At 38.5% G+C, this 15,271-nt stretch overlaps 1 protein-coding gene across 2 annotated transcripts in view; it reads right to left on the minus strand.

Annotated features, from left to right (window-relative positions):
• Positions 1-418: 418 nt before the first annotated feature.
• Positions 419-15,271, minus strand: part of LOC132824169 (potassium voltage-gated channel subfamily C member 1-like) — a 92,896-nt gene continuing 78,043 nt past the window's right edge. Inside the window, exons 2-4 of one of the 2 annotated variants that reach the window (XM_060838447.1) lie at positions 8,927-9,860; positions 4,317-4,514; positions 419-687 (exon numbers count right to left, since the gene is read on the minus strand). In XM_060838447.1, coding sequence (XP_060694430.1) covers positions 623-687; positions 4,317-4,514; positions 8,927-9,860 — 1,197 coding nt within the window. In that variant the 3' untranslated portion in view covers positions 419-622. Of the gene's footprint in view, positions 688-1,330; positions 1,471-4,316; positions 4,515-8,926; positions 9,861-15,271 lie in introns of those variants that run through there. The other variant, XM_060838446.1, reaches the window with a different exon arrangement.

Below are 15,271 nucleotides of genomic sequence, written 5' to 3' on the forward strand. Positions count from 1 at the left end.
TAGTAAATGGAAAGAGGCCAAGACCATCTGGATGAAGAGTTAATATCCATAGAGATACACATGTCCAGAAAATACAAGATCACTAGCATGCCAACCTAATCAGAGACTGGGGCAAAAGTGCTTTCTGAATACATGGTTTTAAAGGCTTGCATCTGATGTAGCTCTGAAGCATAGAGGAGTGGTCAATATGACCGATTGCCACCTACATATATTTTTCTCTAATCTTGCACTGATTCATGAATTATACAAAAAAAATCCATCGCAAATAATATAGTTAATTATAATTCTTTTACATTATGATTACATCAGAGTTAGGTAAAATTAAAAGAGTTTGAAGAAAACAGAACTTCTGATTTAAAGGTTAATAATAGAATTACAGTTTTTATAACATGCAGTTCATGCTGGCAAATAATTACAAATCTTCTACAGTTTTTTTTCCAGAAACAATTTGTTTTAGAAACATCCAACAACTCTGGGTCAAATCTGTAACACACAGTGGTCCTTAGAAATCTGTTTGGCTTTGAGTAGTTTTGCTTCTCTTAAAGAGGTTGGTCTTCTTCTCTTGAAATGTTCCCAGTGGGCAGATAATTGCCCACAGAGCGTCCAATTCTGTCCCAGCACATTAAGTTACTCTGACTGCCCCTGCTTGCATATATTTAGCAATGACAGGGCTGCCTTTGCAGAAATCTGCATGCAAAGAATACAGTGAATACTTGAGCTTCCTTCCCCTGCCCTCCAACATATATGTGGCATTTTGTTTCTGTTAAATAAATTGATAGCTACATGCAGAGGCGGCAGTGTCTTTCTTCTAAAGACCTTTGCATGCACCCGGACTAATTGGCACCTCTACAGAGTATTGCTTGCAACTGGTTTGGCTTCCATGCAATGGCTCAAACTGCATGTTTGCCTGAACTCCTTCAGGGTCCAATGACTCAAAAGATCCTGAGAAAGAAATCTTCAAACGTTGACCAGGTGCAGCAGCAGACATAAAGTTTACCCATTCCCAAAAAGCCAGTAAATTCATAATTGGAAAGCTAAGCACCCACAGCATTTAGGCTGCACCAACAATTATTAGGAACTGCATGTAGCTGCATAACCTCCAACTATGCGCCAAATACATGCAGCATACGGACCACCGGTGCCTCTGTGTGTCTGCGTAATGTCATCTAGAAACTACCACGGCTTGTTCCACCTAACGTCAACAGTAGAACCACCAGAAGCAAGGTGCTACCCAGAGACATGCGATCTTCAGACTTATTACCTGGTTTTATGCAAGACAGTATAGGCTGTAGGACTAAAGCTTTGGACCATTCTCAGCTACTAATCCATGCTATAAAATGGATGGTATGGGAGACGGAGAATGCCTCAATGGACAAGGAGAGCTGTAGAGCGAAGAAGACACTGAAGGCAATTTTAGTATATTTCTGCTCATGCCAGCTCTGTTGTTTAGGCTCCTTGAGTTTTCAAAACCTTTATGTAAGGAAAAATGCAAAGTACAGCATTGGATCAACAATAGAATGGATAATGATGAGTCTACATCATTGCCAGTCTGGTAAAGCATCTCCATGCATTTGCATGCTCAGAGTAGTATCACTGTTAATGAAAGACAAAGAGCAGTTACTAGGGCTTGCTCCTACCTCCCAAGGTTCACAACTTTTATTTCACCAGACAATAGTTCCTAAGAAAGCACTTGGGTGATGTGATAGCCATGAATGTTATGTTGGACATGTTGTCCATAGTGCTTGCCCCTGTGGTAATATGATTGTAGTTCAGTTTCAGGGAACTGTTAAACTCTTTTTAGTCAAATATAATTAATTCACTAATTTAAGAGGTTAGGACTGTCAGTTTTAGAGTAAATTATTACACCAACACAGCTAACAGGTTAAAAAAACAAACAACATATATTCCTTTATATCATCCCTGAGATGGCAACAATTCACTCAAACCTGAAGTCAAAATGCAGCAAAGGGACAACAAAAATATTACTGAAGTGCAAGTGGAAATAGCTGCCAAGTCCAATTCAACTCAGCTTCTGGTCTCCACAGATAGACAATAACCACTCTATGTTCTTGCATTTTCTTTTCCACTATTGATTATTTATATTAAATTGATGGTGCTCAATGTTTGGCTATGTTTCAAATGGAGTGGGGAACGAGTTTCCAAATCAAGATTACGTCAAGGCTGGTGATGTGAGTACAGTTGGCAGCCCTTACTCTAAAGCAGAGTCGGCTTGCCAAGACAATATGGAAAACACGGGCTTTTGAGACTTAAATTGTAGTATACAAATGTCTGAAGCGCATCAAACAGGGCAATTTTGAACTGGTAAATATTGATTTAAAAATAATTTTTGATTAGAGAACAAAGATATAGAAAGCAAATAAAAGGTTGCTATGTTGTGTTGTAGATCTTTTCTGAGGTAGGAATTATAAAATGAGAAAGACAATTATTTTCAGACACCTAGTTATTAGTTACCCTTGGAGCCAGGTGAAAGGTGAAATTAATCTAAACTGTTACCATAGCAATGGCAGTGCCTAAATGGAGATATTAATGCAAAAAATGTAAAGGTTCATATATACAGTTTCCATATAAAACCTTTCATGTGGATTTTGTACATAGCAAAATGAAAGATTTTGGTGCTGAAGAAACAATTTTTTTCTCCAGCAATGATCATATCAAATATTCCTAGATTGGGTATTATATACTAAATGACTAATTTAGACAGAAAGTAAAATGCTTTCTAACCAACTTCAACATCCCATTGCCATTACCTCAGACAAAAAAACTGCCTGCAATGCACTTTCATCCATTTGCCCACACTCTCCAATATGTCAATTTGCCAAAATAGGGATAGGTTTCAGTGCAGAAGGACCAATCTCATTCAGAAATGTTCGAGACTGTCCATACTTACTGCTCAAAAGAGAGAGGATTTTTCTTTCTGTCACTGTAACAGTGATATGAACCCAATCTACAGAGATTAAAAAGTGAGCACCTAATTCACCTAATCACCACTGCACACGCTATTCTCTTATCTAGCATCTTTCAGCTTTCAATCCAGGAAAAGTTCCATGGTTTTACATATATCAGGGATGTGGTTAAAATTGCTTGACTCCCATCAGAAAATGAATGCCTCAAAAATTTAAGGTTATTAGATAAAATGGGTTAGTGACCTAGTCAGCAAGGTGTTGAAGAGTTGGCTCTGTTTCTAGACATTCAACTCCTATCGACCTGAACAATGAAAGTCAAATGCAGCAAGCAATGAAAAGATGCAAACATTAAACAACTGAACAAAAGAATGCAATGCTCAGTGTACTGGTAAAATAAGCTGTGCCAAAGTCATTTTACTTGGATTTATTTGTTTTAAGTGATTAACTAGAAAATGGGTCAACCAATTGACTTTATCAAATTTCGATAGAAGTCCTTCCATAGGTCATCAGTGTTAACTTAGTGATGAAAACCAAATTGATACAAGTTTGCTATGAGGTTTAGCCCAATGATATCTCACTCCTTTTAATGCCTGCAATGAGCTGAAGGAATGACTGGGAACTCTTTAGTCTTTCATATGTGTCGGAATTGGCTTCTTATGATGCCAATTTGATACTATTCTGAAGTCCATTGAAGCGTTTGAAGACTAGACATGCAACCAATTCCATTTCAAACATGCACAAAAACTTAACATTGAACTGATCTACAAGAACACATACAGGATGAATTTAAGCTGAAAGGTTTCCATCGTTCATGCTGGTAGAAACACACTTCCACGGGCCAACAATATGCTGACATTGAAACACACTAGTGAATTACTCTTTAGCCAATCTGTCCAATACGGAATCAAATTCAACACTTTGCTACAAAGATAATTTTAGCTGAGGTTTTTGAGCTACTTTCTTATGAAAGTGTTGTGATCAATTTTTTTTTAGTCTGGCTTTTGATTTACTTTATAAATTATATTTACATATTAAATGTTCTCTATAGAAGACTGTCCATCAGAAATGGCACATGAAACTCCTATATACCACACCAATGGTATGGTTTGGATAACACTGTCTCTCTATGTATAGATCTATATATATACATATATATATATACAATACACCAGTGAGAGGACTTGAATGAAATTCTACACTTTAATTCATGGCGCTTAGCGTCTTTCTAAAATCTCTATGGAATTTCATAGACAATTACTCTACACAGCTAAGCATTGCTTATTAATCCATGATATACCTTCTTCAATGCAGCTGTATATCCTAGCAATACTAGATTAACAGATTGATATGTATACCTATAAGGTTACTGTATCTTGCCTGTGTATTACGTACCCTTTCTTATTCCTCCATCGGGTGGACATGCAAATTCCCCGGTTGATAAGAGGAAGCAGGGTCCGTCTCTGGCATTCCTCTCCCTGGTGTTAGAACGAGTGAAGGGGAGGTGATCCTCAGGCGTCAGTGCCTGGTCAATATGAGGACAATCTTCGTTTGCCAATGCTGCATTTGCTGCATCACCGTTCTGTTTAAAATCTTCAAATATACAAGCAAAAGCTGAATGAAATGCTAGGTACTATGTTTGCGTTTCTTACTAAAGGTTAGTAGAATCTACGCTTTGTAACGCTCTATGCAATCTACTAAATTACTCCAGAGGCAGCACATTCAGCCAATAAAATATTTTGCATTTGCAAATGAAATCACACAAATATAGTAAGCAACGGCACCAAACTGTGAAATAGGTTCATACTTTTAAAGAAAAAATATGCATGGAATAGAATGAGCAGAACTTTGAGAGACAGAAACAATCAAGTTCTAAACATTAGCTGATGGAGGAATATAAATACACACTACTGTGATTGATGTGTTGTACATGGAATACTTCTAAGTAAGTTCAATAGTAGGAGACGATCATCAAAAAGTATGGATTGCTGATACTCTGGTCAGTGGGCTTAATTGAAATGTGATTGGGGATAGATCAGGTTGTGCCTGTTGATCAAAGATTGATATTATATTAGATGTAGATTGAAACTTTAACAAATATTTTTTCACACACAATCATGTCCTCAATTTATATGGCAGGCAGCAAGACTTTTAATCATCTGTACGGACCTATTACCATGCGGCATCAAGTAGCAATAGTCTGATCTATCAGCCACTTGCATCCATCAGTAAAATCTAATTTCAGCTCAATGCAGGGTTACCATTTTCATTATTAGCAATTACTTTCCTTTGATCACAAACACACATCCCAACATCACAAACTGCATCAATGCACATCATCTATCACTTGCACATGACACCGTCACAATGAAATGATACAGGTCTCACGTTTCCCCAACGCCCAAAACTGCTCATTAAATACAATGAGTGAAATAGTGTGGGTATGTGAGCATGGAAAAAGTGAATGTTCCATGGAGAGAAAATGATGACACTGAAGAGCATAGAAAGAATGCTGAAGAAGACATGGAGGTGGACAGTGGGCCAGAAAATAGATTTTTCCAGCATTCAGTAACTGCATATATTTGGCTACATTCTAATTGGGGTGTTTAAGTACCAACTCATTAATTAAAGATTTGTGATTTAATCTGCTGCCAGACAAACAGCAGAATGGCTACTATGTATCAAGATGCCAACTCTGTGATTTTTTTTGTCTCATTCTCTCTCCATCTCTCTGGTGACCTTTATTTATCAGTCAATATATATTGACTATTTGTGGATAGTACATAGCCACCATGAACAAAAGGATCATTGCCAGCTGGAGACAGGGAGAGAAAAGTAGTGCAAAAAATGCATTTTACATGGGCCTTGTTCAATTAATTTAAATTACAACAACGTAGGAGAGACATCACTCTTAGAAAAATAGTTCCTCTGGGAATTCAGTAATTTGCTTTACTCTGTAGCCATTAACTTGCTTTGGGGAATCAGTTAGCTTGGTTGGCTAGGCAGCAAATTTGCAATGTCATATGATGCCAACAGCATGGGTTCAGTTCCTGCCCTGACTAAATTTACCATGAAGGACTCCCCTTCTCAACCTCTCTCCTTGCTTGAAGCGTACTGACCCTTACAGTCAGTTGTCTCTCGCTCTCTCTCTCTCTAAAGGGACAGCAGCTCTCTTGTCCTATAGGACTATGGCAACTTGAATGTGCTATTCAACTAACTGTTCATCACTTTTGTTCAATGAGCTGAACCAGATACAAAAGCAAAATACTACAGATGCTGGAAATCTGAAATTAAAAAAGAATCTGGCAATACTCAGCATTTCAGGAAGCAGTTTTAGATTGAGAAACTGGTCAGTCACTTTGTCAGAACTGGCATAAGTTATAAAAGATTTTATAGAATGACCAAGAAGGAAAGGTCGCTGATGGAGAGGATAAAATGGAAGATCTGTGATAGGGTAGAAAACAGGAGAGATTAACTAATAAAATGGATGATGGTGCAAAGCAAAACAATTATATTTGAACTTGTAAAGAAACAAAACACAGGTCCAATGGAGGACAAAATGGAGAAATACACAATCATCACCAAAGTCTGAAAACATAGGGACAAAGATAAAGTTGTTGAAAGCAATGCTGAAAACTGTAATGTTCTGCATCGAAGAGTGACTTCTGTTACTTGAGCTTTCAGTGAGCTTAATTGGAGTAGCCTTAGAAATAGAGGAAAAAATGGTCAGGATAGAAGTGGGGCAGCAAATGAAACTAAGGGGAGACTGGAAGCTCGGGATCATAATTGCAAACTGATTGAAGGTGGTTTGCAGACCAGCCACCTTAATAACCTCTGGCCTCTTGAATGTAAAGGAGACCATATCAGGAGCAGCAAATGCAGAATACTAAACTCAACCTAATAAAAACATTGTTAGTTCACTGAATGGAGTGTAATATGTAAAAAGCAAGGAATTAATGGATTTGGGGCTAATGGTGGAGTGGACCAAATTGGTGAAACTGTTTTTTTAGTGTGCTGAAAAAGGTGGGTGGGCAAGACTGTATTTAGTAATGATATAAAGTTAGAGGGAATGCATGTGTCAGAGGGTCATCTATTGAACCCAGGAACGTGTGGAGTGTAATGTGAGGAAACTTTATAGTGGTTCTGGGAAGGTGAGGAAGTGGTGAGAGCAGAGGTGCAGGAAATGGTGTGGACAGGTTAAGAGCACTGTCAGTTACCTCTCAGCTGAGGAAAAAGACAGATAGACATTTGGTTATGTCCAAATTAGACTTCAAATTCTTTGAGAGATAAACTGAAGCTGTCTGTAAGTGCGAATATGGGTCATGACAGATCTGGGTGTGGAAGTTGGATTGGAGTTAGAATAAAAGGGTGGAGTTGTGTGAGGTGGTGATGAGGTGTGGTGTTGGATTAGAGATAATCCATGTTTCTAAGTGTTAATGGCTTGATTTTAACAGATTATCTCTTACTTATTAGTACCCTTAACACAGGGGAATAACAGGATGCCAGTTTACATTCTAAACAACACAGAAACATTGATTTAACAAAGCAGAAATATAAAGCATGCTAAAGAGCAATCCACCATCAAAAGACAGTGAAAGAGTCAGTAACATGGAAATTATTTTTGACAATGTTGTTGTATGATTGCTTCCTGCACTTGCTTTAAAATCCTCTCTCACTATTTTACTGGTAATAATCATTGGTTAAAATTCATTGATTAACTTTACTGTTAAAAAGAGAAAGAAATTTGGTAGGAGTGTATGTTCAGATGACAACCTTGTGAACCATTATGTCTACTCTTTTATTTTAGAAACATAGTTCATTGTTAAATATTCCAGGGTTAACCTCTCTGTTTATAATTTAATATCTCATTTTCTCTCAGAAGGCAAACTTGTTAAAGGAAAATAAAACATTTCTTTTTGTGATATTAGCAGACGCACACTTAAAGCATTTGCTTGACACTCCTATTTTAATTCAGGTGTTAACCTGTTTATTTTAAATGTGCTCATTAGTATACAAATAGCAATTTCTAGGCTAAAAATTTTTAATACTAAAATAGGTGTTAGAAACATCTTAATCTGATGTGATTATGTGACTATATTTCTCTCATTGAAAGAGTTAAACATCTTTTGTACTAAAATGCACAATTATTTTATGCTAATTCACTCAGAAACAGCAGGGAAAGTGGCTTCTTCTCACATTACATTGCAGAAATATAATATTGTTTGTAATATTGCACTAAGTTATTTCAAGGAATATATGGTAGACTTTTAAGAGCAACTGAGATCTATTTACAGAAAGACAAACTAAGGTCAATATTTTTTGTTGTGAAACTCTTTTAGACTACTTTTCTATGAGTTTCAAGCCTAACCCTGTATATATTTTCATGCAGCAACATTCCTGTAGGAAGTGGGCAGTAAATCGTCTCCAGGGAAATGATTTGGAATCCAAAACCTCTCAATGTAATCAATCTTCATTAATCTTACATTTCCTTACCTCGAAACTATTGTTTAACCCCAGTCTTAATTTTCGTAGTTGACCAAATAAGGACAGGGATTCTCCTCAACCCACTTCCTAGACTGCAATACCTAGTTCTAGAGATTACTAACCAGTAAATTGTGAATATGCTAAATAATCCTAGTACATATAATATGTTTTGATAATCATTCTGAGATATAAATCTTCTACATTTTTTGTTCTTTTATCCAAAAAGAAAAATTGGCAGAAGCCATCAATTTACAGATTATAGTAAGAATCCACAACAGGCTGGTGATATTGAATTATCTCAATGATGAATGACTTGTTTCAAAGTAGGATCTACTGGATTGACTACATCCTATTTGGTAACATGCTTACTAAAAGGACATTTCTTACAAAACACTGGCATGGCTTAAATGTGCTGCCTTTCTAGAAACCCAAAGCTGGTTGGGATATTAAATGACTACCAGGGATAGGTGCAAAGGAGGCATTTGAGGGTCAGATGGACATTCCTCTAAGAGGTTTCCTACCTGCTCTGTTTATTTCTAAAATCTCTTCCTGAGCGAGTGGGCATGTATCACTCTGTGTACTGTGATGTGGAGAGTTTACACCAGATTTACAATAATTGGGGGATCCCAGCTGGGGCGGTCTCGGTATATGCTTCTTTTTCTTCTTTGGTAATTTTTGTTTGGCCATCGCTAAGGAGTAATACATTCCAAAATTATTGACAATGACAGGGACTGGCATAGCAATGGTCAGCACGCCCGAAAGAGCACAGAGGGCTCCTACCAACATGCCCGACCATGTCTGAGGATACATGTCTCCATAGCCAAGTGTAGTCATGGTTACCACGGCCCACCAGAATCCAATCGGAATATTTTTGAAGTGTGTGTGATTATCAGCTCTCAGGTCATGGGGACTAGCACCTATCCTCTCAGCATAGTAGATCATGGTGGCAAATATCAGGACGCCGAGTGCCAAGAAGATGATGAGCAGCAGGAATTCATTGGTGCTTGCACGCAACGTATGTCCTAAAACTCTCAGTCCCACAAAATGGCGGGTCAGCTTGAAGATTCGTAGGATTCGCACAAAGCGGACCACTCGCAAGAAGCCCAGAACATCCTTAGCAGCTTTGGAAGACAAAGCACTGAGTCCTACCTCCAGATAGAAGGGAAGAATAGCCACAAAGTCTATGATATTGAGAGAATTCTTGATAAACTCCACCTTGTTGGGACAAAAAGTGATCCTCATGAGAAATTCAAAGGTAAACCATACCACACAGACTCCTTCGATGTACATTAAGAAGGCTTCTGTTTCAGTTTCCTGAATAACTTCCATCCGGGTTTCATTTCCATTCCTTACAATCTCTGTTCTGTTAACGATTGGATTAAATGCCTCATGGGTCTCAAGACAGAATGTGCTGATTGACACCAGAATGAAGAAAAGCGAAGCAAAAGCGCAGTACTGTGAAGAGATAAAAAAGAACAGAAAATCACTTGCAAGAATGGGATGATTATATCAAAGCATCTATACAGGTTCCAAACAATAAGAACATAATTATTTCTGTGAATAACAAAAGACTCATTTTCCCAACCTACTGCTTCCTAATTGCTTGCAGTCCTACTTAACCATTTTCTCCCCATCGGGTAAATGTAGAGGTCTTACAGTCACAGAAGGGAACCCTGTTCAAAACAAGCATATCGTGGAAAATCAACACTAAAACGTTGTTGCTCTAGCTCTTAACTGTGATCATATCTAGATGCTGGGAGCTGAGGAATAATCAATTTACTACTATATGATGCAACCATTTCATCTCAGAGACGAAACCCATTGCATCATGAAAGCACATATACCGCACTGTGTTTCAGCGGTCTCCTTCAATCGTTTTTAAGTGAACCTCTTTCTTAGATGTTAATAGCATCATGAAATTTCAAGTCTGATTCTCAACTTCTTTTTAACATGTGCTCTCATTAATTGGAACTTTATTGGAAATAACTTGTCTGGATCATTTGGGTAAATTTCTAAGTAATTATGATAATTACATTTAAGTCACATTGAAGTTGCTTTTCTGTTGAACAATTTGAACAATTAGCCCAATTTCTTTTCCATCCTTTACATTGGTGTTAATTTTCCTGGAAAGCTTGAACTGGATTGGAAAGTTTCAAATAGAACCCCCTATTTATGAAGGGAAGGAAGCAGAAAACAGGAACATATGAACAAGGAATAAGAGTGGGCGACTTGGCCCTTTGAGACTGTTCCTCCATTCAATAAGATCATGGCTGATCTGATTTTAACCTCAACTCCACATTCCTGAGAATATTTCACCCCATGGTCATCAATAATCTATCTACAGCTGCATTAAAATTATTGAAAGATTTCAGATCCACTGCCTACTGAGAAAAGCAGTTTAAAATCTCTCAACTCTCAGAGAGAAAACAATCTTCATCTTAAATCAGCAAACACTTATTTTTAAACAATGATCCCTGATTATGGATTCTTCCATAACAGGAAAAATCCTTTTCACATCCACCCAGTAAGGACCGCCCCCAAGGATCTTACATGTTTCAAATAAGTCACCTCTGACTCTTCTAAACTCCAGAGGATACAGGGCTCGCCTTTCCTCATGAGACAACCCACTCATTCCAGGTATAGCCTAGTCAACATCTGAACTGCTTCTAATGTATTAGCATCCTTCTGCAAGTACAGTGACCATTACTATACTCAGTACTCCAGACTTAAACTTACTAACTCCCTGTACAACTGAATTGCAACCTCCCTACTCTTGAATTTAATTCCCCTTGCAATAAACGATAACATTTTAGGAAACTAAGGTTAGTTAGCTTGACATCTGTCATGAGGAAAGTATTAAAATTGATTATTAAACAGATTTTAGCACTTAGAAAATCTCAGGGTAATCAGGAAGAGTCAACATGATTTTGTCAAAGAGAACTCATGTTTAACCAATTTATTGGAGTTCTTTGAAGCATTAAAACACACAATGGATAAAGGGAAGCATGTATTTGTTCTCTACATTTCCAGAAGGAATTGTTAAGGTGGCCTATCAAAGGCTATTATGGAAAATAAAAGCTCCTGTTTTGGGACTAACATTTTAGCATAGAATATAAATTAGAATAGAAGATTGGCTGCTTGGTAGAAAACTGCAAGGATGTAAAAGTGAATCTTTGCCTGATCGGCAGGGTGTAATCAGTGGAGTCCCACAGGAGTCTGCTCTGGTGCCTCAACCTTTTACAATTTACATCAATGACTTAGATAAGGGGAGCTGAGACATGGTTTCTAAATTAGCACTTGACCTTAAGATAGGTAGGAAAGTACGATGCAAAGAAGACATTAAAGCTGAACCTTTTTTTGGTCAAGTCTGAATTGCATTGAGTTTTTTGCAGGGATTTCCACCATTAGGATGTAGGAAGTTTTTTTCATCAGAACACACCAAGCTCACCTCAATAACTATCTACACTGCCCCAAGATGTCGTCACATCCAAATCCAGCTCCATGTTACCATGCATTGTTCCCAGAACAACTTGCCACTCAGCGGATATCCCAGAGTTCACTATCATTCCTTGTGCACCCACCATCTTTAAAGGTTCTTTGTATACCCAGACAAGCACAGTCAGTCCAGAGTAGCATCCTGACATTTTCCCCAGATGTAGCAGACAGGGGGAGATTGGCACCTCATTCGCAGGCAGGGGCCTGGAGCTCCTGCTGGACAGAGTTGGGCAGAGGCTTTTCTTTCCCTAGGTCCAGCAATGGAGGCCATGACAGCAGACCATACCAGCCTGGTCTGAGGTTGCCACCCGTGTTTAAGTAGTCTCGGCTGTCTGGAGGAATGTTCAGCACTGTAGGAAGAAGGTCAACGATCATCTCCAGTCTGCCAGCATAGGTGTCAGCACCTTCTCTGCAACACCTCACACTCTCTCTCTGCTTCTGTATCCATCTCCTCTCAAGGCTCATGCTCTATCACGCTCATGATTGCATGCAATATCTTGCCTCATTCACTCTCACGCACCTAACCACAAAACCCACTAATCCTACATGTCCTTAGTGCTGCCTATCCCACTTGTTCAGGACACCTCCCCACCAGCACCAAAAGTAACAGTTGTGCTGCCCGCTTTCGTCTTCCATTATAGCTGCCTCTCTCTCATTTCAAGAGAAAAGGCAGAACGGCTAAAATTGAGTAGGCTGTCCAACATTTCATTCCTCACCCTTATGTAGAGAGCATCCTAACTCTGATTGCCCCAAGTGACTGACTGACTGTGTCCAAGGCCCTTGACTGGTATCGAAGGCTGCCCTTTACTTTCTGTACTGGAATCCTGGAGTAAGGTAATCGCACTGAGTGATCACTACTAATACTCATACAAGCCTCCTGGCTTGCGTCTGCACTAACAACAAAGCAAGGTACTCTGAGCCTGTATGACTGGCTGAAGGGCAAAGCACATAAAGACAATGCAACGTAAAGATGCTTTGAGAATCCAAGTAGACTCAGTGAGTGAAGAACCAGAGATGCAGCCTGGTCCAGGCCATATGCTGGCTCTTGTCCAGCATTCCCTCTCAATTTTTTTACCTTCTGTGGGGACCTCTATGATCCATGCACAGCAACAACTTCAGGAACCTTAAAGTCAACGCTGCGAACTGCATCTGCATGCCCAATCGCTATACGCAGAACATTGGAGCATATAGCTTAGAGAGAAAGATGGTGCATGTCCTTGACTGCAGTGTCTTCGCAGCAGATCTACAGTGATAGCTGTCAGTGCAGCCAGAGGTGCAGCATTGAAATGCAGAAGCACCTTGTAAGTGGATTGGAGGTGCAACATGAGGGCTCTTCGAGGCTGATGCACATCAGATGCCAATGTCTGTGGACATGAAGTGTGTGTGGCCAATGCCCCTGTATAGTGCCATGAGATGTAGCCTCAGTTCAACATGGAAGTATGTCAGAGCAAGTGACAAGCTAAAGTTGCCAGGTACCCACTGTGACCTCCATATTGAACATTCTCAAATTCAGATTGTTAGGTGCATTTGGTAAGATAGTAAGCTGACTACTAATGAGACAAATTGGGCTGTATTAGGGTGTTTAACAAACAATAATTCCTCTTAATTGGCAATGTGCTATTATCGAGTGAGAAACTCAACGTGCTGCTTGTGAGTCACAAAAAGGTAGAACACAGGTACAGCGTGTAATCACGAAGGTTAATGGGATGCTATTCTTTATTACAAGAATAATTGAATATCAAGTGAGAATTTTATGTTTCAATTATATAGGTCATTGTTGAAACAACATCTCAAATACTTGTGCTGTTTTGGTTTCCTTATTAAAGGAAAGATTTAAGTCCATTGGTGACAGATCAGGGGAGATTTATCAAATTCATAGCTGGAATCAGTAGGTTGCCTTATAAAGATAGGTTGTACAGGCTGGGCGTGTTTCCACTGGAGTTTAGAAGATGTGGCATGACTTGATTGAAAGCTGTAAGATCCTGATTGGTCTTGACAAGGTGGACATGGAGGTCAGTCCAGAAATAGAGGGCACTGTTTTAAATTTAGTGGTTGCCCCTTCAGGAGGTGAGGAGAATATTTTTCTCTCACAGGGATATGTGACTTTGGACCTCCCCCTCCCCCTGCCCCACTCATAAGGCAGTGGAGGAGATGGGTCATTAAAATATATTTAAGACGTACATTCTTGTTAAGCAGGGCAATAAAGGAGTATTGGTGCAAGGTAGCAATGTAGAATTCAAAACATCAATATATCAGTCATAGTATTGTTGAATAGCAGAGAAGCTCGAAGGGCCAATTGGGCTACTTCAGCTCCTATTTCAAATGTTCATAATCATTTTTCTATTTATATTCTCAAAAGCAAAGATGTCTTTCATATATAAAATAAAAATAAGAAATACTGGAAGAACTCAGTGTGGCTGTGCCTATGGGGAGAAAAACAGACTTAATGTTTCACGTCCAAGTTGACTCTTCTTCAGACCTGCCTTTCATATGAATTGATGAACCAGAGCTGCACTGAGTAATCCAAGTACAGTCAGGCCAATATCTTGTATAGCAGCAAGCCTAACTTCTCATAAATCCTAATACCTTCTCTTTTTCACTGCAGCTGATCACTGAGTTAAACATTTTTGGTAGATGGATGTTTAACATGATACATTAATAAAAAGATTTTTATTTTATTATATACTTGTTGTATACCTTTACATAGTGTTTTGATACAAATCACTGGTTTGCTAGTCCATTTCAGCATCAAGTTAAGAGTCAACCTCATTGCTGTGGGTCCGGAGTCACAGATAAGCCAGACTGGGTAAAGATGGTAGATTTACATCTCTAAGGATGTCGTGAACTAGATGAATTTTTATGAAAATCCTTGTAGCTTATGGTCACTGTTACCAATGCTAACTTTAATATTGTAGATTTATTTAATTAATCGCATTTTTAAATTCCACCATGTGCCATTGTGGGATTTGAACTCATTAGTCCAGGCCTCATTATTATCATCCTACTAATAACATTTATGCTATTCTACCTTTCCCAGGTAACACATTTTATTTTAAGCATATTTATGCCAGGATCATAAATAAAATAATTTCTATATTTATGACCTTGACATAGCTTTCAGAGTCATTTTTTTTTAATTTAGTTAAAGCTCCTCCTTTTATCTTTGCGACCAGATTAATGGACACCCAACTAAAGTCAGCTGCTTTATTTTATAATGGCATTAAATTGAGAGCGCTGAGTGAAAGAAAGCAGGAAATTAAGAATATTTCTTGATGAATCCTTTTCTACCATTAATGTTGATTTGTGATGGATGTAGCGTCACTATTATGAATACCAAAATTTCATGCCATGTTCAAAAGTTTTAAAGTGCT

The sequence above is a fragment of the Hemiscyllium ocellatum genome, chromosome 18 (genome assembly GCF_020745735.1).
Source record: "Hemiscyllium ocellatum isolate sHemOce1 chromosome 18, sHemOce1.pat.X.cur, whole genome shotgun sequence".
In the NCBI taxonomy this organism is placed as follows: domain Eukaryota; kingdom Metazoa; phylum Chordata; class Chondrichthyes; order Orectolobiformes; family Hemiscylliidae; genus Hemiscyllium; species Hemiscyllium ocellatum.